Source organism: Phyllostomus discolor, chromosome 3 (genome assembly GCF_004126475.2).
Source record: "Phyllostomus discolor isolate MPI-MPIP mPhyDis1 chromosome 3, mPhyDis1.pri.v3, whole genome shotgun sequence".
Classification (NCBI taxonomy): Eukaryota; Metazoa; Chordata; class Mammalia; order Chiroptera; family Phyllostomidae; genus Phyllostomus; species Phyllostomus discolor.
Window position 1 is genome coordinate 171,590,675 of NC_040905.2, and position 27,891 is coordinate 171,618,565.

At 39.4% G+C, this 27,891-nt stretch overlaps 1 protein-coding gene across 2 annotated transcripts; it reads right to left on the reverse strand.

Moving 5' to 3' along the window:
• On the reverse strand, positions 1 to 27,882 carry NMRK1 (nicotinamide riboside kinase 1). 2 transcript variants are annotated; one of them, XM_028515901.2, is made up of 10 exons: positions 27,531 to 27,858; positions 19,495 to 19,643; positions 18,219 to 18,279; positions 17,193 to 17,283; positions 16,858 to 16,906; positions 9,940 to 10,087; positions 9,790 to 9,861; positions 9,045 to 9,151; positions 6,080 to 6,163; positions 1 to 615 (listed from the first exon to the last, which is right to left on the reverse strand). In XM_028515901.2, the coding sequence occupies exons 3-10, from the start codon at positions 18,245 to 18,247 to the stop codon at positions 590 to 592; spliced, it is 606 nt and encodes a 201-aa protein (XP_028371702.1). In that variant the 5' UTR covers positions 18,248 to 18,279; positions 19,495 to 19,643; positions 27,531 to 27,858; the 3' UTR covers positions 1 to 589. The 2 variants fall into 2 exon arrangements, with proteins under 2 accessions (XP_028371702.1, XP_028371693.2); XM_028515892.2 differs by lacking the exon at positions 1 to 615 and adding an exon at positions 1,968 to 2,922 and having other exon boundaries at positions 27,531 to 27,882.
• Positions 27,883 to 27,891: the final 9 nt, after the last annotated feature.

The following is a 27,891-nucleotide window of genomic DNA, read 5'->3' on the forward strand; positions in this document are numbered from 1 at the left end:
TTACTGTGGGAAACTGTTGATTCATTTAATGGGACTGGTACTCCTGGCAATACCATTATTTGCAGGAGGTGGACATTGATATGGGATGGTAACTAATAGTTTTTAAAAATCAAAAATAGAAAAACACCAGAGTACATCACACATAAGGTAAATGTTTTATGATACTTGATTACGTGTGCGCACCCACACACATACATGCACACACAAACGTACATACAAATGTAGACATGCTTACACACAAATGACAGATTACATTTATACTGGGTTGTGAGGTAAATCTTATCCCTTACTCTGGCTCTCATTTAGAGAAGTTTGACAGTCACAGGCATAGAGGAACTGATTTCACTGTTCATTAGCTATTATTCTATATCTATGTACTCCTTGGAATGAGAACAACTCATTAACATAAATTCCTGACTATTGGCCTGGATAACTGTTTACTGTTCCATGTGTTGGGAAATCATGTATGCTAGAACAAATGAAAAAACAGCTGTCATTAGAACAAAGCACATGTTATATCTTGGTTAAGGTTCTTGAATAAGGTTCTTGGTCAAGTTTCTTAGTTCACCCAGGAAGAATTCAGTGCCTTCTATTTGTATGCTGTTACTTGCAGACCTTGGGAATAAACAGGATAGAAATTAGTGGAGAATTCCAATTCTCATTTTATGAAATCTTTACACTGATAACAGTATTCTATGGCTGTTAAGATTACAGGGATTCTAGCCCTGGGCAGCTAGCTCAGTTGGTTAGAGCACTGTTCCCATACACCAAGATTTTGGGTTTGGTCCCTGGTCAGGGTACGTATAAGAATCAACCAATGAATGCATAAATAAGTGGAACAACAAATTGATGTTTCTTTCCCCACCCTCAAAAAATCAATACATAAATATTAAAAAAAGATTACAGGGATTCTGGAACCAGAAATGCTGGTTTTCTGTAAAGAACTTAATAGAGTCCAAACCTCATTCTTTAAATCCTTGCATTAAATTTAAGCCTATGTTAAGATCAGATATCCAATGTCATTTGCCATTGGTACAGTAATCCTTGACTTCAAGGAATGAAATAGTTTGAGAACTAGAGTATATCACAAAAGGTGGCTGGCTGCAGAATTTTTGTTTTGGAGTGCTGTGCTTGATTTGGGGAAATAAGTATTGTTGCCTTTAATCATTTTTCTTTTCTAAAAACAAATTTTAATTACTTATTTTTAGAGAGAGGGGCAAGGAGGAAGAAGGAGAGGGAGAGAAACAGGGATCGACTGCCTCTCACACCACCTCAACCAAGGACTGTACCTGCACCCAGGCATGTGCCCTGACCAGGAATTTTTTTCTTTCTCTCTTTTTTATCATTTTTTTCTTTTTCTTTTTTCCTTTTTAATTTTTTATTGTTGTTCAAGTACAGCTGTTTCCATCCCCCCCCCCCACCTCCCCCACCCAAGCCATCCCCTAATAATTTTTCTTAAACCAAGGAAGCCTAGTCGAATATTTAGTGACTTTGACTTAGAAACCCAGCGATAAACTTACTGCATTCTTATTATACACCTCATGTTGGAGGAACACATTTTTTAGTATAATATTTAATCTTTGAAATATGTAAAATCTAAAAATGATTATAATCTTTGACCAAGCAATTGCTACTCTGAAAAATGTTAATGTAATTCAAGAAGAAAACCAGCAATCTGTGCAGATATTTTTATAGCATGTTATTTGCCAAATATCCAACAATTGGAAAATGACTCAATAATCTTGTCAGTTTGAACTATTATGCTACTATTACTTTGTAATTAGATATTATATTTTAAATTCAGTATAGAAAAATGCCAAAAAGAAAAATATAAACATTTGATTACATTTTTATTTTCAAATTTCTTTTAAAAATTTCTTACAGTAATTACATTTTTAAAAAATTGATTTTAGAGAAGGAGGAGAGAGAGGGAGAGAAGTAGAGAGAGGGGAGAAACACCAATGTGGTGTTCCATCCATTCATGCATTCACTGGTTGTTTCTTGCATGTGCTGTGACTGGGAATTGAACCTACAACCTTGGCATATTGGGATAACGCTCCAACTAACTGGGTGACACAGGCAGGGCCTATTTTGAAGTTTCTTATTCCTATTTGAAAGTAGACATGTGACATCTTCTGCACTAAGACGTTTACGTCAAGTCTTATAATTCACTTTCAATGAGCAACACAGAACTCAGCCTTTACCTTTAATCCTTTAACTGGGAGAGCTATTTATTAGTTTTATTCAATTTCATTATATAATGGACTCTATAAAGTTCCTTAAGTATTAAATATTAATTTAAAAAAGAAATGAGCATCACAATTAACCATGTAAACTATGTAACCATACAGAAGATATGAATGTGAACAGCCAAAACATTGGGTGTATACTCATTAAATTTTAACACTGCTGACTGGTGGAAATATAGGTGATTATCTTTTCTCTTTTGCTCTTACATTAAAATTTTATTTTGTAATTAATATACTTTTATAATGAGATGAAAATGAACCTTCTTAAAGGAAGTTTGAATGTTGCTGGAAGCTAGACTATTTTGTTATAGTAAGAACAGGTAATGATTCAATTTTGCCTCAAAGTCTGGATTTAAATAAGGATTGAATTAAGGGTTAAATAAGGATTGAATTAAATACATAGCTTCATATCCTTACTCACCCGGGTCACTTATTGTTGCATTTTTAATTAAATCCGATCTTTGTTGTTTCCCTTTTGTTATTATTATTTTATCACAATTACTATTTAATATGCACGGAGTGGAAAATTAGTTAAGCAGTTTTATGAGATGTTAGGAGAAGCTTAAAGAGTAGTCAGCGGAAAGGTCAGAGGGCCTCCCCACTAGTTCAGTCCTGAACTGAGGGTTAAAGCAGGCTTTGCTGAGGACCCCTCCGGGTTGGCTTTGCCAGGACGCTGTGGTTGGGAGAAATGGGAACGACGGTGGGTTAATATAACATAGTAACTTATTTAAGCAACTGGAAAAAACATAAAAGTCTTCGATGTAGCAAAAGCTGATCTGCTTTGGATTTTATTTCTCTATTAACATATCTGTTACATACAGGGGTTGGGCAAAAGTAGATTTACAGTTTGTTTGGAAAATACAATAATTAATTAATACTAAAAATACAAAAATTAGCTCTGTGTTCTGCATACTCACAACTGTAAACCTACTTTTGCCACTCTGCAATTTCTTCTTTTTAAACTTTATCTAATATCTAGTATACAAACAAGATGGCCTTAAAAGGTATAGTTAAATATTTCCTTACAGGCCTCTAGGACACAGGCAAAGAAAGAAGAGGGTGTAACACTCACGGACATGTACTTTCTTGTGGGCTTTCAGCACCTGTCAAAACATGCCAGCTATTCTTAGGCCCTGGACCAGATGGCAAAAGCTGGCATTTGGTATGGAACTAGGTGCCATTTGCCTGAAGTACATGATCAAGGATCCTTTAATTTTTATCAGCAAGTGGAGCATAAGGCCAAACTCCAGTATGTGACTTAGTCACCGAGGGAGAATTGGACCTGTGCACTGGCTGTTACTGAGAGGATGGAGAAGTCTAGGTGGCCAGCTGCTGAAACGCTCTTGAAGTACCTCATTAGGAACAGAAAGGAAGCCAATAACCCCTGTAAAAATGGCTTTGGCTCAGGTGCTATCATTTACAAAGGCAGAGCCCCTCCCTTCACCCTCCACCCTTTGTGTCCATTCATGCTGGTGCCCTGAGCTTCACTGTGAGAGGTCTGCCTTTCATCACACTAACAGATGGCAGGGGTGGGTAGGCATATCTGGCAAGAATTATAATTTCCACTAAGAAGTAATTTAATTATGGTCCTGAAATTTCTTCAAATGGGTTCATGCCTACAGGAAGGGCTGATCCTGAAATTAGGAGTATGTAGTATCAATAAATTGCTTGGCTGGACTCAGTCCCCAGATAGACAGGAATTTACTGAGGACATGATAAATCTAATTCTTATTGAGAGATGATGACATTGGGACTAGGGCAGTTGTGTCTCACCAAAAAAAGCATGTAATGTTCTTGCCCTGGCTGCTGCGGCTCAGTGGACTGAGTGCTGGCCTGCGAACCAAAAGGTTCCTGGTTTGATTCCCAGTCAGGGCACATGCCTGGGTTGTGGGCCAGGTCCCCAGTTGGGGACATGTGAGAGGCAACTGATGATTGTCTATTACTTGCACATTCATATTTCTCTCCCTCTCTTTCTCCTTCCCTTTCCCTCTTTCTATAAAAAAGCATGTGATGTTCTTCACTGCTGGAGTGACTTACACTGTCTTCTCTTGAGTCAGCTGATGACTGCATTTTGCATGAGATAGCCATGAAAATCCTTTCAGTTCAGATCTAACAGCAGCTACATCTATAGTTTTGTTTTCCAGCATGCCTTGCTATCCCCCTTCTTCTGTTTTCTACCTCCTGTCCTGCTTTCCTTTTGGAGAATTTTCTCCTTTTAATTCAGGAGGCTTTAGGAGGTGTATTTAACTTACAAGATCAGTACATGATCCAGTCCTAGCTAGTCAGAGTATACCATCTCCCTGGCCATAGTGACTGGTTTAGCAAAAGTCATGTGACCCAAGTAGGATCAATCAAAGTCTTCCCTGGGAATTTTCAGCTAGGCTAAAATGCAAAACTGCTTAAAAAAAAACTATTTAAGGGGAGGGGTGTTGGGAGCTAGGTGAATCAGACACAGGAATTAAGATGTATAAATTGGTAGTCCCAAATCAGCCATGGGTCATAAAGTACGGCATAGGGAATAGAAAGTCAATAATAATGTAATAACTTCATGTGGTGCCAGCTGGGTGCCTGAAATATTGGGGAGATTACTCTAAGTGACTGTCTAACCACTATGCTTACACCTGAAACTAATATAAAGCTATATGAATGTCAAGTATATTTGAAAAATAAATTAAAAAATTGTTTAAAATAAAAAATTTTAAATGCTTGCAAAAGCAGTGAGAATAACATGTACACCCCTACCCCAACACCCAGCTCCAACATTTATCAGCCCATGGACAACCTTGAAAATGGATACACTGTCCTTTTGCACTGGGGCTGCTGGGCCTAGGAGGACAGTGCTTCCAACAGACACGACGTCTGCCAGTGACTGATGTGTGTCAGTAACTCCTGCCCCTGTACATTTTTTGCTTAAGCAAAATTTAGGAGAACCTCTGTTACTTGCAAAATGTGTTGTCTAATATAAAAATTTTTAAAGAGCCCTGGCCAGTGTGGCTCAGTTGGTTGGAGTGTCATCCCATAGGCTGAAGGATCACAGGTTCCATTCCATCAGGGCACATGCCTAGGTTGTGGGTTCGATCCCTGATTGGGGCATGTAGGAGAAGGCAGCCAACCAATGTTTCTTTTTCACATTGATGGGTTTCTCTCTCTCCCTCTCTCTCTAAAAGCAATGAAAAAAATGTCCTCAGGTGAAGATAAACATTTTTTTTATTTCAATAATTTTTAAAATCTTGCTTTTACTTCTGAGGCATTTGGGAAATAGAAATTCATGGAAAATACTTTTTTAAACCCTTACTGAGGATATGTTTTTATTGGCTTTGAGAGAGAGAGAAAAAAAGAGAGAGAGAGAGAGAGAGAGAGATCAGTTGCCTCCCATATGTACCCTGATCGAGAATCAAACCCGCAGCCTTTTGGTGCACAGGACAGTGCTCAAACAAACACAGCCACCTGGCCAGGGCATGGAAAATCTTTAAGAGGAATAAAGGAGAAGGGAGCTCTAGACATTAAAATAAGACCACCAACATTTTAACTTTACTCAGTCGTAGGATAATTTCAGTGTCATTGAAATAGTAACTGTCCACTAAAATATTTAAATTACATAACATAAATATTATTAAGACATATAATGTAGGGTGAATATATTCACCCTTAAAAAAATAATCAAGTCCCCGAACCCATTCAGAGTCTCTGATTTTGAATTATCTTCAAAGCATTGAATGAATGGATACAATCACTCTTATATTAGCATTCTGGTATTCCATTTTTGGTTATGTGATGAACCATAATCCTAGCTGTTCCTTCCCTATCCACTTCAATAGGACAATACTTACATTTTTGCTTTGCAAGTTCTTGTCTTAGATCTTCATACACTTGTGAAAAGAGGTCCTCTTCAGATTTTGTTCCATCTAGGTAAACTGGAAAGAGAAAAAGGGAGCAATTCAAATGCTAACAGTCTTATTACTATAGAGTGCTTAATTTGGCACCTGATATCTCTTGAAAATAAGTATGTTTAACCCAATAACCCAGGACCATAAAGTAAAAAGAAACCAACAACCATTAAAGAGAGAAATAGATTATAGCCAGGAATAACAGGTAAAAAAAGTTGGTTAATTACAGAGAAATGTGCATTAGCTGATGTGAACATTATTTAAAAAAAAAAAAGAAAGGAAGGAAGGAAGAAAAAGAATTAAGTGGCATTGTGAATATGTCACTTTAGGGGGACTGAAGAGGTGCTTCCTTGAAAGAATTATTTAAGGGAGTAGTTCTCCAACTTACTTATGCAACAAGATTACCTGTGAAGCCTCTTAAACCATGTAGGGCTCTGGGCTTCACCAAATGTGTACCACATCAGAATTCTCCAGGCCCAGAAGATACGGATTTTTAATAAAACTGCCATAGTCAGTTTTGGAGAAAAAGTTGAAGTTATATGTATTGAAGGAAAAGGCCTTCCAGTTAGAAAACTGCCTAAATAGGGAGGTGGGAGAGAATTTTGCCTGTTAAGAAAAAGATGCACAGTTTGGAAAAGACGTGGGGAGGCAGAAACAGTGGAGAGATGAGGTTTTAGGGCAAGGCTGTGCCTTTGTCTTTGATGTCTGCCTGGGTAGGTGTTAACTGAGGCGGGAGACTCTTTGAAGGTATTAAGCAAGGCAGGGACATAGATTCATATTTTAGATGGAGAGGGAGAGAGGAATAGTAAGAAGAGGACGCCTCCAGAGCCATGGTCCACACTGGAAGTGTTGTGGCTTGAACCTCAGCAGCAGCTCTGGGGATAGGGAGAAGGGTTTGAACTTGACCGAAGAAGAGATTATAATGGCTGCTAGACCATGGGGAGTCCCCATGTGCTTTCTGCATGGTTCTGATATAGCCACTCGGAGTCCATGAAGCTTCTCACAATATGGGAAACTCACTTTATTCTTTTCAGAATTGAGTATATATCAGTTCTGATTTTTTTGGCCAGCCAACAGCCTTCTCTCTCTGCCTCCTATAGTTTCTTTGTGTTGAGCTCTGTATCCCAGCAGTCTGCTATCAGCTGGGGCTTACAGATTGAATGGGGGAACTCAAGAGCTGGAAAATTTTGGTTTTAAGTAATAGTTAATAATCTTTGTAGTTAATGCATATAAGAAGCTATTGTTTCAGGAACTGAAAGTATGGTCCATCCTAACTCCAAGAGACCATAAACAATTCAACCTTTGTGCTCCAAAGGGTATACAAGCAATCAAGATGGTATCTGAGCCACTGTGCTCCAGGGAGAGACATCTCTGCAGCCCATGACACAGATAAAGAATCACCAGTCCGCTCTGGCTGGCGTAGCTCAGTGGATTGAGCGCGGGCTGTGAACTAAAGTGTCGCAGGTTCGATTCCTAGCCAGGGTACATGCCTGGGTTGCAGGCCATAACCCCCAGCAACCGCACATTGATGTTTCTCTCTCTCTCTCTATCTCCCTCCCTTCCCTCTCTAAAAATAAATAAATAAAACCTTAAAAAAAGAAAAAAAAGAATCACCAGTCAACGAGATGAACGGGTGTTAGGAAAATTGCCAGACCACAGCTTTTATCTGATTAACCTTTTCCCTGAATTCCAAATCCTTTACCTACACTTTTTTCCTCCTTATAAAAAGGCTGGCTTGAAAGGAAATGTAAGATGGTCTGCTAGGACACCTAACAAACTGCCTTCTCAAATTGCTGGCCATCTGAATAAAGCACACAAAAAGATTCAATCCCTGTCTATGCTTATAGGTTCTGGTGGTGAGAAGCAGCACAAACACTGGCTTTTCCAGTTTCAGAGCCAGATGCTTACTCCCAAATCGCTGCTTTATGTCTTTCAAGCATCTCAACGACATTATGTGCAAAACAGACTTGCATTCTTGGCTTAAAAACCTGCAACTCCTTCACTTTCCTCTGTTTTCCAAAATAGTACCTGCCACGTTCCAAGGTGTTTGTCCTTGATACCTCAGTTTCCCACACCCTCCTATCTACACTATCATTACTTCGATTGAGCACATATGTCCAATATCACACCCTCTACATCCACCTTCCACATAGCCAGAGGGATCTCACTAAAACAAGAACCTGATATCTATCTATCACATCCTTGTTTGAACTTCTTTGTAGAGGTCTCCCCACTTTTCTTGGGATAATGGCACAGTCCTTAACTGGCCTATGGCCTTATAGGGTTTGGATCTTTCCTGTATTAACAGCAGCACCTCTTGTCCTTGGTTTTTCTCTATGACAAATACACCAACATTCTTTCAGGTGCTCATCTTTTCATGTACCATACCCACTGTCTGTGGTGATCTTCTACCCCAACCCTTGTCCCTTGGTCTAGTTACACCTGTCAGCATGGTATAAATGTGGCTGGATCACTGAGACTTAGGCAGTCCCCCAAGAGCTTGCTGTCACAGCACTCAGCACACTAGAAAGGACATGCTCATGTAGCTACTGTGTTTAACGTCTGCTTCCCTAACAGAATGTTGGCGCTTAAGAGTAGGAAATGGATCTGTCTTCTTGCCCTTGATATGTATCACCAGGGCAGCACCTACACACAGAAAACACTCATCAACATTTATTGAATAAATGACCATCTAAAACACCAACAAGTCATCGATGAGAGCCACAGAGAGTGCAGCAGAAGCTAGGAGAGCCAGTTGTAGAAGATGGGGAGCCCAGAGTGTCACGGCTTAAAGTATTCCTTTACAATGTAATACATGAGAAACATGCCTTGTAAAGTCCTTTCTTTTTGTGTACTTTGAGGCAATGACAAGTAAAAGGCCTTCTGTTGGGGGGGAATGGGCACTCACCAATTTCCCATGTGATGCCCTCCATTTCCTGTCTGTGCTTCAGATACATGGGCCACACATGGCCATCAAAGTATCCTGGCGGGTCTGGAGGCTGGTACACCCTTGTACTATTAAAACATGTAGGAAATTTTATGTTGATAGGAACATACATAGGTACAGTATAATAATGGTCAGGATAATGGGAAAATCACAAGAGACTGAATCTAAACAGGATTAAGATAAGACATTTTAGACTTTCAGACTCAATGTCAGTTACAAAGACAATGAAATGGACTTAGTTCACTCACCCAAAAATTAGTCTTCTAAAAACATTACTTTTAAATCACTATCATTCAATCATTTCCCCCCTCTAGTTTTTTATAAAACAATTAAGAGACAACTATCAGTGTAAATAGTGATAGAAATACTGATATGTTGGATTAAGCTTTATACTAATTGGTGTTCTTCGAGGCTAGCAGAATATAGGCCAACTAACTTAAAATCATAATCAACATGGAATTCTTTCATTTGAAGACTTAGGAGAAAAGAGCCAAATGACTCTTATAAGGGTGTTTTTTTAGAAACCTAATTTGTGTTACTCCATGTGGATGATTATTTATGGAAAAAGGTTTTGCTCATTGTGTAAGAGTTGAGGCTTCCCCTGTTTGAAAAATGGCATACACATTGCTTAATAATGATACTTTTCTTGTTTTTAGTAAATTTTGTCTTTTGAATCACAATCTACAAAGGCAATTTCAAAATTTACCTCCTCCTCCTCTTACATTCTTCGTACGGAATGGTCAGAAAGTAGCTTCTATTCCACATAGTGTCAAGGGGCCTAAAACAACAGCATTATTTAGCTCACGAGGTTTTTTCTCCATTCGCTCAGAGTCAGTATTTGAGTGAGGATGCTTACTTATAATTAAAGAGAAGGAAACCCTCGATGATTAATATGGGAACTTCCTCAGTGCTTCTCCAGTCTGTTGATCCCTGTGGGTGTCTCGAGCTTTCCAGCAAGCAAGAAATGGTGGACATCATTTTTTCCATGTTAAGTGCTTCAAGCACTTCAAACAACATACAAAAATATGAAATTAGTACAATAAAATTCTATGATACAGTTTTTTATCATGAATATATCATGGGCTCTATAAGTATATAAAATAACAAATGCTTTTTACCCTCCAAAAAATCTAATAACAAATCTTTTAGACACTTTTAAACTCTAATATTGAGAAATTAGTATGTTTGAAATATTTTTATTATGGAAAATTTGAAACATATACAAAAGTAGAGAATAAAGTACAATGAACACTATGTCCCCATTGGCAGCTTTGACAACATAAACTCATGGCTAATATTGCTTTATTTAAAGTTTCTATTACCCTATGACTACATAAATCTTAACATTTTTGAATGACAAAATATCGATAAATTAGTTTGAAAGATATATGACACACTGAGGAAAAGATCTGTAATGTATTTGGTAAAGAGCTCATATTTTTATTTTAAAAAATATTTTGTTTATTTATTTTTTAGAGAGAGGGGAAGGCAGGAAGAAAGAAAGGAAGGGGAACATCAATGTGTGGTTGCCTCTCACGCGCCCCCTACTGGAGACCTGGCCCGAAACCCAGGCATGTGCCCTGACTGGGAATTTAACCAGTGATCCTTGGGTTCACAGGCCTGTGAACCATGAGCCACATCAGCCAGAGCTCATATTTTTAATAAATAAAGAGCTCTTATAGGTAAATAAGAATAAATCATTTAAATTTTTTCAGAGAACAGATGTCCTTTTCAACCTCTAAAATGTGCATACTTTTTGAGTTTACAATTATAACTCTATAAAGTAACCATGAAAGTGATTCTCAAAGTGTGGTATCCAGACCAGCACCATCAGCAGCACCTGGGACTTAACTAGGGATGCACATTCTGAGTCCCACTCCAGAAGTGCTAAAATGAGTCATCTGTGCTTACAGAGGTTTTAGTTAAATAAATTATGGATTAACTTATTTAATAGATATAGGGCTAATAGGATTTTCACTTTGCTCTGGTGTTAGTCTTGGCAAGTTATATTTTTCTGGGAAATTGTCATTTTCATTTAAGTTTCCTAATTTATTTGCATAAATTGTTTATAGTACCCTCATCTTTTTAGTGCCTCTAGGATCTGTAATGCTACTATCCTTTTTTCTTGATCAGTGTTGTGTCACCTGTTTGGGGATCACTCAGATTCTTGCATATTTAGATTTATGTCCTATGCCAAATTTGAGATGTTTTACACCATTACTTCTTTAAATACTTTTTCGGTACCACATTCTCCTCTTCTTCTGAGACTCCAATGATATGCTAGATATTTTGTTATTGTCCTGTATATTGTCCTGTTCATTTCTTTTTCATCTATTTCTTTCTGTTGTTCAGACTGAGTAACTTCTATTATTTTGCCTTGTAGCTCACTGATTCTTTCCTTTATTATATCTATTCCATTGAATTCATGCAGTGAATTTTAAAATTTCAGTTATTGTTGGTTTCCAGTTCCAAAATTTCTACTTGGGCAATCAAAATGGACTGGTACTGCCATAAACACAAACACACAGATTAATGGAACAGAACAAAAGCCAGAAATAAACTCACACCTTTATAGTCAATTAACATTCTACAGAGGAAGCAAGCACATACAATGGACTAAAGATAGTTTATTCAATAAATGGTTTTGGGACAATTGGGCAGACACATGCAGAAAAAATGAAACTAGACCACCTTCTTATAGCACAAACAAGAATAAATTCAAAGTGGATCAAAGACTTAAATGTTAGACCTAAAACCATAAAAATCCTAGAATAGAAACATAGGCAGCATAATCTCAGTTACTGCTTGAGAAAACTTTTTAACCGATATATCTCCCCAGGCAAAGGAAACAAAAGAAAAAATAAACAAATGAGATTATATCAAACTAAAAAGTTTTTTCACAGCAAAGGCAATCATCAACAAAATAAAAAGACAACCCACAGAATGGGAAGATATATTCACTGATATATCTGATAAGGAGTTAATATACAAAATTCATAAAGTACTTACAAAATGCAACACCAAACAAACTACCCGATTAAAAATGGGCAAAGGGCCTAGACAGACACTTCTCCAAAGAGGACATATGGATGGGAAATAGACATGTGAAGAGATACTCAGTGTCACTAATCATCAGAGAAATGCAAAGTAAGACCACAATGAGATTCCATCTCACACCTGTCAGAATGGCCATCATCAATAAATCAATAACCAAGTGCCGGTGAGGATGTGGAGAAAAGGAAACCCTTTTGTACTGGTGGTGGGAATGCAGACTGATGCAGCCACTGTGGAAAGCAGTATGGAGATACCTCAAAGGATTAAAAATGGATCTGCCTTTTAATTCAGCAATCCCATTTCTGGGAATATATCTGAAGGAACACGAACACACTAAATCAAAAGAACATAAGCACCCCCATGTTCAATGCAGCATTATATATAATCGCCAAGATATGGTAAAAGGCGAAAGACTTATACGATCTGAAGAGAAACCAGAGTATGACAATCACTAAGCTATGGAGGGAGCCTAAGTGTCCATCAGTAGATGAGTGTATAAAACAACTATGGGACATTTACGCAATGGAATATTAACTTGGCCATAAAAAGAAGTAAATTTTACTCTTTTGCGACAGTATGGATGGACCCGGAGAATATTATGCTAAGTAAAATAAGCCAGTCAGAGAAAGACAAATATCATATGATTTCACTCAAATATGGAATCTAATGAACAAACTGAACTAACAAGCAAACCAGAGACAGACTCATAGATGGAGAGCAGATGACAGCTAGTGGGGTGGGGAGAGGTTAGGGGGAGGTTGCCATAAGGGGAGTAAATGGTAATGGAGAAAAAATACAATAAAAATTAAATTAAAAAATAAAAAAAATTTCTACTTGGCAATTTTTTTACATCTTGCATTTCTTTCCTGAAGTGGTCTAATTTTTCACTTGACTCAAGAATGTTCACAATTGCTCACTGAAGTCTTTTAATAAAACTGCGTGAAAATACTTTGTCAGATAATTTCAACTTCTGTGTCATCACAAAGTTAGTGTCTGTTGATTGTCTTTCTCATTCAAGTTGAGCCTTGCCTGGTTCCTGATAGGACAAGTGACATTCAGTCTTGTCCTGGAAATTTTGGGCACTAGGTGGGGAGGCTCTTAAGCCTATTTAATCTTCTTTTTTTGTGGGTAGTTACCTGATTAGGTATAGTTTGACTGCAGGGGTGGGGGGTATGTTTAGCAACCTGCCTCACTGACACTGGATGGGGGTTATTGCCCTGGTGGGGAGAAAGGGAAAAGAAAGCGCTGGCGTGGCTTCACTGCTGCTCAGTGAAGGGTGGAAATTCAGCTCTCCACTGAGTTCTGCTGATGGTAGCTGACCTATCTGGGTGAGGAATGTGTGGAGTACCAACCAGCACCGCCTCACACCGCCTCATCCTGCTTCTTTGCTGCCAGGTGGGGGTGGCAGTCCAGTCCCTGTTTGGCTTCACTGATATGATCCCTATGCATGGCATGAAGGGCAACTCACCTCACCTTCCTGGTGTTGGTGGGTTCAGGAGTCCTGCTCCATATGTGGCCCTGCTACCATGAGGGAAGGACGGCTTTTTCTTTTTTGTTTGCCTTCAGTAGGGTGGAAAAATAGAAAGTGACGACATGATTTTCTATTCTGCTGGGCCACCCTTTGCTGGTCCTTTCATTAGGGAACAGGTTTCCTGGTCTTTTTTCGTTTGTTTTTGTCTGTACCTATTAACGACTCCATGTTGCGCAATCCTCTGCACCCCTTCCTGAATGTATAAGAGGCAAAAAGAAAACTGTGACAACTCACAGCCATGTTATTCCTCAAGTACTCAAGACCCTAGTCAGTCTGCTCTCTTCTCTTCGTCTTTCAGTCTTCCCTTTGTTTGCTGTGTTCCATCCAGGACTTTTAGTTGTAAGAGGGAGGAATAGCAAGGAATGGGGGCAATCCATCTGGGCTAGAACCAGAAATACCATTAGTTTTAACATATTTAACTCAGTTAAAAATATTTTCTTATTTTCATCGTGATTTTTTTTTTTCTTTAACCCTTGGAACATGTGTTTTGCTTCAGATAAAATGTGACGATGTCTGGGATTTGCTTCAGAATAATATAGGAGAAAGTGAGTCAGAGTATAGATAAAATATAATTGGTCAAGAGTTTATTATTATAAAAGCTGAATGTTGAACTCATGAGAATTCATTATACCTTCCTGCCTACTTTTTCTTCTTTTTTAATTGTTGTTCAAGTACAATTATCTCCATTTTCTCCCCACAACTCCCCCTCTTCTTTTGAATATGTTTACAATTTTCCATAAGAAAAACTTTTTAAAATCAGGAAAAAAAAGGTACTGATTATTTTTCAAACTCTTAGGACTTTTTTACTTCCTCTTTAGCTATCTATTTCTAATTCAGTTCTCTGTGATGGGGGCATCCCTATTACTTGAATTGACTGAAAAGTATTAGGACTTGCTCCATGCCCTTGCATATGCCTCCACTTTGGTTAATGTTTGTGCCATGTGTTATTGAGAAAAAAAGTGTATTCTGTTGTTGGTTGCATGTTCTATATATGCCACTTTGGTCAAGTTTGTTAATTGTATTACACCGTATGATTTCTGCCTGCTTATTCCATTAGTTTTTCAGAAAGTTGTATTAAAATCTCCCACAATAATTATAGATGTATCTATTTCTCCTCTCAGTTTTCTCAGATTTTGCTTATTATTGGGTGCATACAAATTTTAGATTGTCTATCTTCCTGTTGAATCGATCTCTCTTTATCTCTAGTAATACTCTTTGCCTTAAAGTTTACTTTGATATTAATATAGTTACACCTGTTTTCTTTCAGTAGGTATTTACATGATATACTATCTTTTTCTAGATTTTTACTGACTACTTTTCTACATCCTAATATTTAAATATAATATGTCTTTTATAAGAGACTGGTTGTTGGCTTTAAAAAAAATCCAGTCTGATAATATTTGGAATATTTTAGTTCATTTAGCTTAAGGTAGCTACTAATGTATTTAGTTTAAATCTATTAGCTTACTATCATTTTCTATTTTTTAAAAGACTGTATTCATTTATTTTTAGAGAGAGGGGAAGGGAAGAAGAAAGAGAGGGAGAGAAACATCAACGTGTGGTTGTCTCTTATACACCCCCTACTGGGGACCTGGCCCACAAGCCAGGCATGTGCCCTGACTGGGAATTGAATCAGTGACTTTTTGGTTCACAGGCTGGCGCTTAGTTCACTAAGCCATACCAGCCAGGGCTCATTTTCTACTTTTATACTATTCTTTGATTTTTTAAGATCTTTGTTTTTTACTTCTTTTAACTTCTTACTTGGTATTTATCAATTATATTTTAGTGATTTCAGCTATTTATAAACTTGATAGCTAACATTTAAAAATTACTCCTTGGGGGTTATCATAAAGATTTGAACATTACCTTGACTTACTTTAAATTTGTACATTTACCTAAAAAGTTCAAATTTTTCCTTAAGATAGATTCTTGGAAATGGACACTTGCACACACGGCATGAATATTTTAAGGTCTTTGGGACATATGCTCAATGTCTTTCCAAAGAGGCTGTACCAATTCATTATGCTCCCACCTGTGACAGTTTTTGTTTTATTGTGTCAGTGCTATCATTAGATAATTATCATTCCTTTAGAAATCAGTTTACTAGGTAAGTGGAGAAAAAAGTAAACTATAATTCTTTGACAACTATTGAGGTTGATCTTTTATTGCACATTATCAAATAAACTTTGGCTTCTGTGAATAGCTTATTCACATTCTTGGGCATTTTTTTTCAATTGGGATATTACTAGTTTTCTTATCAGTTTGCAAGAACATTTAAACTAGGAATAATTCTTTATCAATTTTGAAAACAGTTTTTCCTTGTTTGACTCTTATTTTGTGATAATTTTCCTTATTAACCTTTAGAGGAGGGGAAGAGAAGAAAAAAATATCCAGGCTGCTTCTCAAGACACAAGAACGGACAGAACAGCAAGTCAAGGACTTTGCCTCTCTTAAAACTAGCGTGTGTATGTAAGTACAGACTATACAACATTTTTCTCCAAGGTTATCAAAGTTAAAAATAAAGAATACATTTTATGTCTCCTCAAGAGAACTCTATTGGTTGCTAATTTGAATACACTCTCAATAATCATTTTGTTAGTTATGAAAGTTGATAATACCATTAAATATAGTTTATTAGCATGATATGCTTTATAGCAAAATAAACTTTTTCTGATGAACTTTAATCCTTTGGTTTAAAAGCCATGTTACATTGGATAGAGGAGTGAGGTGCATCCATCTAAAAAAATATTCACTACCCTTTTTGATCTTTGAAAAAAAACAAAAACCAAACCCACTTCCCAGTACCACCTGGGTCTGTCTGGGAAGGAAAACTCGGAAGATGAGTGCTTCAGGTTTGCTCCAGGTAACACTCAGGGCTGGAAAGGTAAGTATGGTCAGTTATGTACTCCCCAGGCTGGGATGACGAGAGCACCAGGGAACACACCTTGCCCCAGCTTCAGAAGAAAAATCTGTATCATATCAATGTTTTCAGTTTCAAATATAAAATCGGGGAAAAGATTTCATTTTAAAAAATAGCTGAACATAAATCAGAAACATTTACAAATGTAGGTTTAAAGTACTGTAATACATTTAAACACACTTTTGAGAATGTCTTTGCAGATTGTGAAGTATTTGGGTTTGCAAAAAAAATGAATTTTAGGGCATGTTTTCACAAGCTCATCTACTTACCATCATACTGCAGAAATCCATTCTCATCTGTCTCTATCTCTGACTCTGGCTAAAAAAAATGATAAAGTACACATAAAAACTGTGCATTGCGGAAAAAATACAATTGTAGAACGAAGAGGCAATAAACTAATAAATACTTTAGACGATGAGAATAAATAAAATCAAAGCACCAATAGGGGTGCCACCTAGTGGATAAGTAACTCTATTGCATTGACTCTACCTTCACTACAAAACCTGTAACATTCAGCAAAGGCTTTTGGATGTAGTTCAGTTAACTTTGCCACTAGAATTTTTTTTTGTAGTTAAATAAATTATCTAAGAAATCTTATATATACCTTAAAGAAATCATCCTGAGATATGACACTGCAGTTTGGAAAGTGTTTCTGCAAATTTTTAGCCAGTGTGGTCTTCCCACCATTTGTCACACTGAACGGAAAAAAAAAAAAAAAAAAAAGAATTAAAAAAAATGGAACATACCAAGAAGGATACATTAAAAAAATAAAACATTTAACACAATATCTAATATCTAAGAAAAAATTATTTCTTTCAGAGATAATGTTTTTCTATTGGCAAAACCACAGGCATGAGTAGATCTGATGTAATAAATGATTAAGAAATAAGCTGGGAAGGATTGAGGAGAAAGGTAACTAACTATGGGGCAAGTGAATTGGGTAATACCAAGAAATACAGTTATTGTGTTGGAAACAAAAGAATTTTTTGTCTGTGGTATAACTTTCACAGGGTTCAAATGCAACATGGAATATGAGTAGCACATTTTAATGCAAATACGTATATGAAGCTGCATATGGTCATTGTGACTTTGTTTCAATGCACAGTGGAGCAATATGGAGGAGTGGCTCATTACAAGCCCCTCTACCATGAAGACATCACAGAGGAGATGATGTCTCCTTTCCCTCTAACCTCTCTCCACTTTGGGACTAGATGGGAGGTCCATTTTAGCTTATCACACCTGTCAGGTGAGGTGGTTCCATATTTCACATGTCCAAAGCTGGGCATAACAGAAAAGAAATGATAGATTTTCTCCAATGTCATGCTGGGGGAGCAGCCAGGTGGAGAATGAAACCATCCTAAACCAAAGCAGCATCTGACTGATCAGATGATAAAGGAGGAAAACTTTGCTTATTGATTTTCCTGTTTTTCTGTTTATAAGGACACTCTCCCACCTTCTGGTAGCATTTGGTAGCCAGCGCTCCACTGTTTCACATTCAATTGTGGCCTGCTTTTCCCAGGACTCAGGAATCCTCACTGCTTCTCCTTCCCCCACCACGTCCACCCCACAGGAAAACACCTTTTGGACATCCTGAGTGTGTTGACCAGCTGATTGTAGCAAAACTACTCACCCACTGATTCCAATGACAAACGTTTTCATAATTAACTTTGACAATGTCTTCCTAGAATTTCCTAAAGTAAAAAAAAAAGTCAAATACTTATCATTTAGAAGTCTAAAGAGGTAAAAGAAAGAGTCCTAAATTAGGAGGGCCAGCTGAGGAGGAAAGATGGCTGTATCCACCTTCTGCGGGAGAGCTTCACATGGTATAGGCACACCTAAAGATAATGTGGGCTCAGTTTCAGACCACCTTGGAATAAAGGGAGTTATGCTCTTTTTGCTGGAGGAGGGTCTTGCCTTCAATTTGTAAAAAAAAGCAACATCTGTGAAGTGCAATAAGATGAGGCATGCCTGTAGTAGTTTAGCTCTGTCACTCTCCTGTTAAGTGCCAACTGATGGTGCATGCTCAGGGCCTGTATGCCCAAGTCAAGTGAACTGAAAAGGGCCCTGGGGCAAAACATTTATGCTTGAAGGTCTGTTTTCAAGGCTGAGGAAGAGTTGCTAGGCTGCACAGCTCACTAGAGTTTCACACTCCCCTTAGCCAGGTTGCCTTTTTACCCGCATGATTCAATCACTGGGAGATGGCCCTTAACCCCTATTAAGTGAGCCGCATAGCTTCTCTCTCTCTCTTCCCCCTTCTGAAATGGGGAGGCAATGCCCTTTCAGGGTACTATTTCCTCACCCAAAAGCCTACATCTAGGGCCAGGAGAGACATTTTTTTTTAGATATGGGACAGGTAGTAAATATTAGAGACTACATTGTAGGCCAAGAGGCAAAATCTAGGTTATTATGGAAGTATTATTTATATGACAAGAGAGAAAACAAATTTGTATAGTTTTTTTTGATGAAAGTCAAAACATAATAATAACTGAGTAAAATTGTTTTAGATAATACATGTCAACAAATGAGAAGAATAATATTCCTTTTTATTTGATAACATTTCCCTTACTGGATTTGAAAGTGAGTGCTGCCTATCAGGAAATTGACGGCAAATGTGCAGGCAGAGGGACAGGTTTTAGCCACAGGTTGGCGTCTGTTGATCCCTGGTCTAGGGGTTGTTAGGGCAGTTTCGTACATTGTCATCTAGAGTTCTCCACAGCAGTCCCTTCCAATGGGTCATTTTCACATTTGTAAGTGAGAAGGTGACGCTCACTGAGACCAATCTTAGAAAAGTTGCTCTTTATTCCTGACTCCGTTGGTTGGGTGATCAGGGCTTAGGATGTGCTGTCTGGGGTGAGGGGTCCCTGAGCTGGGGGCTCCCAGCAGCCCTCCCAATTCCCTTCTCTGACCTGTGTGCAGACTTCTCCTGGGAAGAGGTGGCAGGGAGAAGAGCCTGGAAGAGAGAGGGCTGTTGTTCCTTGTTGTCTTCTCAGTTTATCCAGAATATTCCAAATTGAGAGCAACTGCTTAAGGTTCAGCTCCACTTTCATTAAAAAGCCTATGTGAGACAAGAATTCAACAATGGCTATGCTTTAAAAAAAAATAACTGAACAAGCTGGATGTCTGAGTTGCACCAGGGGTTGCACTGTTAAGTATCTATTCCATCCAAACTGAGTGGCATATCAAGGGAACAATTGTATAACATGAGTATTGTAAATTTTTATACTGTTGTTGTCGACATAAGAAACGTCCAAATCTGTAGAGACTTTTCATGAGTTTATTTGAGCAAAACTGACAACAGTTGCTGAGAAGCAGTCTCACAATTCAGAAAGTGTTCTGGAGAGTGGCAATTTTGTGGCTTATTTTAAGTGCTAGAATAAAAGGAGGAGACAAGAAAGGGGTTTCATGAGATTCACTGGTGATAGATTAGGGAGGCGGGAGAAAGCAATGCAGGTAAATCTCTGAAATTGGATAAAAAGTAAAACAGACAGCCAGGGTAGATTCCTGGGTTGCAGGCCAGAACCCCCAGCAACCGCACATTGATGTCTCTCTCCCTCTCTCTCTCTCTCTCTCTCTCTCTCTCTCTCTCCCTTCCCTCTCTAAAAATAAATAAATAAAATCTTAAAAAAAAAAAAGAGTAAAACAGAGACATACTTCTTTTCCATTGGTGGATACAGAATAGTTAATAATTACTATTTACAGCACACGGAGAGGTTATTTGGGGAACAAGATCACAATGAGGGGTTCTGTGGTCCGTAGACTCTGGTGTGAGGTTATACTGAGTGGTCTGGAAAAAGGGGGTTACTCTGACACTCCAAGGGTTTGTTATCTTAGATGCAAAAGGACAATAGGCAGGTTCACTTAAGGTAAAGATTGACCTTTGCCAAGGAAGTTACAGGCCCAGGACATGACTTCCCGCCAAGACTTGCTTTAGTTAGGAATTTTTATGTTCAGACCATCCTTATGTGGTCACTTTCAGCCTCTGAGTTTATAAGGCCATCATGCAGGCCTCCCTGGGCTTGTCAGGCTTAGTGTGTGGTCTTTTTTGTCCTCATAACTTTTCTGCTTTTGAATTTAATTTTGCCCTATTCTTATTTATTAATATGCCATTGCAAGGCTGGCAACTATTCTTTTTTGGGACAAGAGACAGTGCCCTTTATCCTGAGATGGTACCTTTCTTATGTTTTTGATAATAAATGTTCTTTTTCTTATGAAATTATGTTGGCAGTAAATAGTAGTAGATTGATGTCCTCACTTGGCAAAAAAAAACCCAAAATGAAACATAAAGCTTTGTCATTCTTTGCCCCCACCTCACACATTTTTGGATAGTCAGAGCATTAAACTCTCAAAACTAGAGAAGTATGATCTTAGAATTCACCTAGTTTACACCTTCATTTTGCAGAAGTTGAAACTGGCCCAGAAAATGGATGACTTGCCTAAGGTCACACAGCTAGTAAGTTTTGTAAAAGTGGGAAGCAAAACTAGACCAAGACGTTAACTTCTTTCCCCTTTCTAAGCTGCTGCAAAGAATTTTATTACCAAGAGCAAAGAAAGGATGGTGCTCAATAGATGAGTTGATTAAAAACCTGTGGTATAAAGACTTCCGGTCAAGATGGCAGTGTACGTAAACAAGGCTCACCTCCCTGCACACTCAAATCAAAATCCCAACTAAATTATAGAACAACTATCACTTAGAACCAGCAGAAATTGAGCTGAACGGAAGTGTGACAACTACAGAGTTAAAGAAACCACATCCACCCACACTGGTAGGAGGGGTGGAGACATGGAACAGGCTGGCCCCACATACACGTGTGGTGGATAAAAATCCCAAGGGATATCTTGGGATCAAGGAGTCCCAGCTCCATACCTAGACCCTGACCCAGGGTTCCAGTGCCAGGAAGATAAGTCCCCACAGCTTCTGGCTGCAAAAACCAGTGAGGATTGAGTCAGTGGAAGAAACTTCTGGAGTGCCAGGTAGTTCTTAAAGAACCCAAACATGGACTCACCTACTCAGACTCACTCCCTCTTAGCTCTAGCACCAGGGTAGCAGCTTGAAAGGCACCAGTGGCATACAGGGAGGAGCTGAGTGACTGGCATCTAGGCAAGTGCTGGGGTACAGGTTTCTCCCAGACAGATAGGCAGCTAGAGCCACCGAACCAGCAGGCATGTGTCATATCTGAGACTCCATCAACCTGACTAACACTACCCAACCCAACAGATCTCCAGTCCCCATCCCACCCAATTTATAGCCGTTAACAGTAGTTTTTCTATATGAATGGTTGGTCTTGGCTCAAGCTTCACATTTCTTAAATCCTTTCAAACAAGCAACAGCTGACCTCAGCGAGCCTCCAGCCCTGGTACCTCTTGCTAAGTGGCCCTAGACACAGCACTAGCAGCAGCCAGCCTAGATTCACAGCTTGGCTTCACTTGGGAATCTCCAAGCCCAGCATAACAGCAGCCATCTCATATTGCTCTATAGCTCAGGCAGGGTGGCCCTGGGCAAAACACAGGTTGGGGTTGACCTTGGCCTGTACAACCCTGGAAACCTCAGGGCCTGGGCACTCAGTGGACAGCTACAGATCATGTTGGAGTACCACCACCCTGCCACTGCACAGCTGATCCTCCACGGAGAGTAGAGGCTGGTGGTGAGTGGCCACAGCTAATTTTTGCAGCTGATGGGCATAGGTAAATTCCTCCCATTGACCTGCCAATAGTAGCCAAGACTCAAGTACAAGAGGAGGGTGTACTCCACCTACACAAAGGCCCACCTCAAGTACCCGGCTTGTGTATAGGGAAGGCTGTGCCACTGGGCTCTATAGGACATCTATATTAGGCTATGATACCAAGACAGGGAGTCATAGCAGTTCTACCTAATTCTACATAGAAACAAGCACAGGCAGGCTGCCAAAATCAGGAGACAAAGAAACATGGCCCAAATGAAAGAACAGATCAGAATTCCAGAAAAAGCTAAATGAGATGGAGATAAACAATCTATCAGATGCAGAGTTCAAAACACTGGTTGTAAGAATACTCAAGGAAAATGTTAAAAGTATAAAAAAAAAGAGTTCTCAAGGAACTTAGTGAGGACCTTAACAGCATGAAACAGATCCAGTCAGAAACTAAGGATTCACTAACTGAAATAAAGAATAATGTACAGGGAAATAACAGTAGAATGTATAAAGCCAAGGATCAAATCAATGATTCGGAACATAAGGAAGCAAAAAAACAACCATTCAGAACAAGAAAAAAAAAGAATCCCCCAAAAATGAGGACAGTATAAGTAGCCTCTGGGACAAACATCAAGAAGTCCAACATTCACATCATAGGGGTTCCAGAAAGAGAAGAGAAAAAGCAAGGGATTGGAAATATATTTACAAAAACAATGAAAGAAAACTTCCTTAATTTGGTGAAGGAAATAGACATGCAAGACCAGGAAGCACACAAAGTCCCAAACAAGATGGACACAAAGAAGCCCACTCCAAGACACATCATAATTAAAATGCCAAAGGTGAAAGATAAAGGAGGAATCTTAAAAGCAGCAAGAAAAAAGCAGCAAGAAAAAAGCAGATGATTATCTGTAAAGGAGTTCCCATAAGACTGTCAGCTGATTTCTCAAAAGAAACTTTGTAGGCTAGAAGGGACTGGCAAGAAATATTCAAAGTCATGAAAAGCAGAGACCTATAGTCAAGACTGCTCTTCCCAGCAAAGATATCGATGTGGTGGGGCTCTGCCCACAGAGCCCCCATCCGCCACAGATGAGAATTAGTCAACCAAGACATGACCTGCTTGGGGAGGAAAGGTGGCTGATCTCTTGAAGGAGAAGGACCAAGAGCCTTTTCCTCAACGGCTTTTATTGGGTTCATTTACACAGGAATTCAGGTAAAGCTCATTACTCATTGTCGGGAAGTAAGGATCAAATAACAGGGAATTCTGAGGGTCTATTTTGAGTCAGGGTCAGATAGCTAAAGAGCTGTAAAAAACTTTAAGGAACAAACTTAGTTCTTCATTGGACCCTTATCATTCAATTGAGAGCATTCTAAACAAAGCAGGTTTCACAGGATTTTACGTATTCTTTCTTAGGCTTGATCACCGGGGAACCCGCCCTTTCCAGCACAGGGCTACACCACCCTCTGTCATTGTTTTAGGCTTAGGTGGAGCAAGGAAACTAAGGCAGCCAAGAGATTAGGAGATTTTCTCACAGACAATGAGAACTCAGGCTATGTCAAAGCCAAGGGGCGAGGGTCCATCACCCCCTTTTGCTGTAGCCCCCAAAGTCCTTCCTTGGAAGCCTCCCATGTGATCGTGCCTGTCTTAAGTCGTTCCCCCCTTGGGGAATCTTACCCATCATTGGCTAACTGACCAAGTATTGGGGGCCGGGCAGGGTGAAATAAAAGGAGCAGAAGCGGTGCTCCTGCCCAGGGAGATAAGCTTTTGTCTCCTTGGTGGCTTATGGTCCAAGGTCATTCCCTCAGCCTTAGCCTTGACAGAGGTTACAGCTTCTGATACCAGGCAGGGAAGTTCCCAACATATCATTTAGAATCAAAGGGCAGAAAAAGCTTTCCAGATAAGAAAAAAATGAAAGGAGTTCATCATCACCTAACCATTATTATATGAAATGGTAAAGAGATTTATTTAAGATAAAAAATATGAACAATAAAATGGCAACAAATACATATCCGTCAACAATTGAAGCTAAAAAACAAACTAAGCAAATAAGGAGAACAGAGACAGAATCATGGATACAGAGGGCATTTTGATGGCTGCCAGATGGGAGTGGGGTTTGGGGAATGGATGAAGAGGTGAGAAATTAAGAAGTACAAATAGATAGTTACAGAATAGCCATGGGGATGTAAAGTACAGTGTAGGAAATGGAGTAGCCAAAGAACCTATATGCATGACCCATGGACATGAGTGATGGTGGGGGGACTGCCTGAGGGATAGTGGGTGCTGGGTGGAGGGGGGCAAAGGGAGAAAAATTGGGACAACTGTAATAGCATAATCAATACAATATAATTTTTAAAAAGCTGTGGTACATTTACACAGTGGAATTCTATTCAGCTGCAAAAAAGGAAGAAAATTTTACCCTTTGCAACAGCATGGATGGACCTGGACAACAATATGCGAAGTAAAATAAGCCAGTCAGAAAAAGACCAGTACCATATGATTTTACTCATGTGTAATCTAATGAACAAAACAAACAAACAAAATAGAAACTGATTCATAGATAAAGAAAACAGGCTGACAGCTGTTAGAAGGGAGAGGAGTTAGGGGACTGGGTGAAAAGGTGAAGGAATTAAGCAACAAAACCACACAAACAAAACAAAACTTGTAGACACAGACAACAGTGTGATTACCAGAGGGGAAGGCAGTTAGGGGGCAGGAGAAGAGGGTAAGGGGGAATAAATGGTGATAGAGATAGACAACTTTGGATGATAAACATACAGTACAATATACATATGATTATTATAGAATTGTACACCAGGAACCTATATAATTTTAGTAAACATCACCCCGATAAATGCAATAAAATTTTCTTTTTAATGGTGCACATGTACTGGCTTGTGAGGCTCTCATGTATAATTAATGTCCTTTATATTGATGCATTATTGATGGGTATACAGTTGCTGTGCATATGAAATGGTAAGGAATATTGGTCCCCTGTGCTTCTTGCCACATCTGTGCATACACACAAGGATATTCTATCAATTATATAAAATGTAAATAACAGGTAAGCATGATTGTGGCCCTGGAAAATAGGCTGAAGGGGATTGTTTTGGTGGAAAGTCTAGCAATGCAGAAACAAAGCATGAGGGAGAATCAAGAATCTACTATTATAAAATCTCTTGGCCTTGGAGGGAATCCCCCCAGTCAAGTACAAGTTCTTACCAAAACATGAACCCCAGTTCTATATTAGTTAGCAGTCTTAGCCTGTAGAAGACAGTGTTTGGGTCCACATTAGGTACAGTCCTTTAGCAATGAATGGATGACAATGCGGTGGGAAGGGTGGGGAAATGGAAGAAACAGAAGCAAGATCTGTGGCTGCGATGAGTAGCTGGGGAGGGAGTGGGTATAGCAATCCTAGAAGCAATTTATTTCAAAAACAGTATTGGATGCAGGGGGCAGCTTCAGGTGAATTCTAAGTTAAGGCCCAGCATCTGTCCACTTCAACACCGTGCTCCGTTATTTCACTGCCTGTTGCCCTCTTTAAGAAGTATTTTAAAATCACACTGAAAAAGCTTTCAATCAAGAGTTGCCAGTCTCTAAATATGTATATGCAGCAGCAGGCTCAATGAAACAAACACACATTTAATCAACTGCATACTGTTAATCACTGAATGTCTCCAGAAAGAAACCATCTGGACTTTCCAGCCTCATCAATGCAGGACATCTGATTACTAGGAATATAAAACACCCCCAAATTCCTGGGATATTTATGTACTTATTCTCCCAATAAACATAAAGCTTTCCTCAACAGCACAGAGTATTTGCATAGGGGTAGGAGAACTAAGATATCCTAGAGTAAATCCTTATGAAGTAATTTTAATTATTTTTAATACTTTTTTAAAAGATTTATTTTTGTTTATTTTTAGAGAGGGAAGGGAGGGAGGGGAGAGAGAGAGAGAGAGAGAGAGAGAGAGAGAGAGAGAAACATCAATGTGGGGTTGCTGGGGGTTATGGCCTGCAACCCAGGAATGTACCCTGGCTGGGAATCGAACCTGGGACACTTTGGTTTAATACTTTTTTTACCCTAAGTAAAATATGTTGAGTCTTTTCATAGTTAGTGTTTATTATATTTCATTTATTTCACTACTAAATCTGGTACGTTTTGGATTCCAAACTGCAAAACGGTCAGAGGTGGCATGTGCAGAATCAGCAGATTGTCAGGATACAGCAACTCCCTAATACAAAGGGCCTGAAAAGCGGGTGACAACATGCTAACGAAGGGTTCTCCTTTTCTACCTGCTGAAAGAGCAGTTTGATATTTTTAAAAGAGTGAAATGTTTTCAGGACTTCTCACTCATTTATTTTATTTAATAGATATTTTGATTAATTTTTTCCACGCAGCTGGGAAGTCATTTCCTAGTATTGTTTAAACTTTTCTTCCTTTTGGTAAACAGAACTCTCCCAAGGCTGAAGTTTCTGAATATGCAAACCATTCCCCTTTCCCCTAACACTCGATCTTTCAATAACCCCTAGCAGTAACTTCAAAGCTTTATTTTACATAGGCTCCCATGTAGAAAGTTTTTTTTTTTTTTCAATTTTTCTTCCGGCAAACAACATAGTATTTATAATATTGGCTGTGCTATACAACTTGCGAACGCTGCATTTCTTGTGTGCCCCAGTCCTTGCCTCCCATTGGCGATTGAACCTGCAGGGTTACCGGTGGGCAAACTTCTGTAAACTGCCAGATAGAAAATGTTTCCGACTTTGCGGGCAGCTGTTGTGAAGTGAAAGCAACCACACGCAATAAATAAGCAAATGAGCGTGGCTGTGTTCCAATAAAACTTTATAAACACTGAAATGTGAATACCTTTCAAGTGTCACAAAACATTCTTTTGATTTCTTTTCAGCCATATAAAAATGCAAAAACCATTTATGATTAGCAGGCGGGTCGTCTGGTTAGTCAACCCCAATGCTAGAGGAATAAAAGACCACCTTCCGTCGGGATAAAGATCTGACCCTGTCCCCGGCGACTTCCCCAGAACCTTTAAGGTCTCTGGGAGGCAGACTCCCATTTTAAGGATAACTGCGGGGTGTTAAAGCACTAAGCCACCACGAGTACACTTGGCAGGCCGTGTGTCAGCCTATTTAGGGTGGTAAGAGCCCCAATGCGGCTCGCAAGACGCAACCAGGCTTCGTGCTGCAGGGCAGGAACAGTCTGAAAACACTTCTAGGCCCAACACAGAGAGGCTGCGTGGCGCTGTTGAGTCAGGCAGGTACTCACCCGACGCCACTTCTAGTTCTCCCAAGCAAAGCGGCAGAGGCGACGGCCCAGCGCGCGTTTGTCACTAACCTTCCGCAACCCCACAGCTCGCTAACCGAGAGGCCCACAGTCCCAGTCCCCGCGCCCCTTCCTGGTCAGAGGCGGCCTAGGTAGTGCTCTGCAACCTAGGGATCACGGCCACCCGGATTCGCAGTTGGGAGGGGCCGGACTCTAGCGAGCGGTGATCTGAGAACGCCCCGGCACTGTCCAGTCCTTTTTCGTCGGGGGCGCGCGCGGCCGAGCGGGCCCCGCACGAGCCTGCAGCTCCCAGGCTTGACTACCGCTAGTTCGGCCGCCGCGCGCGCCTCCACGCGCGCTGCAG

Excerpts from the sequence above, each read along its gene's own strand:
- NMRK1 (XM_028515892.2), bottom strand. The coding sequence starts at position 18,247 with ATGAAAACGTTTGTCATTGGAATCAGTGG. Across the intron at positions 17,284-18,218 it reads TTTGTCATTGGAATCAGTGG|TGTGACAAATGGTGGGAAGA; the intron begins GTGAGTAGTTTT and ends TTTTCCGTTCAG. Across the intron at positions 10,088-16,857 it reads TGGATTTCTGCAGTATGATG|TGCTTGAAGCACTTAACATG; the intron begins GTAAGTAGATGA and ends TGTTGTTTGAAG.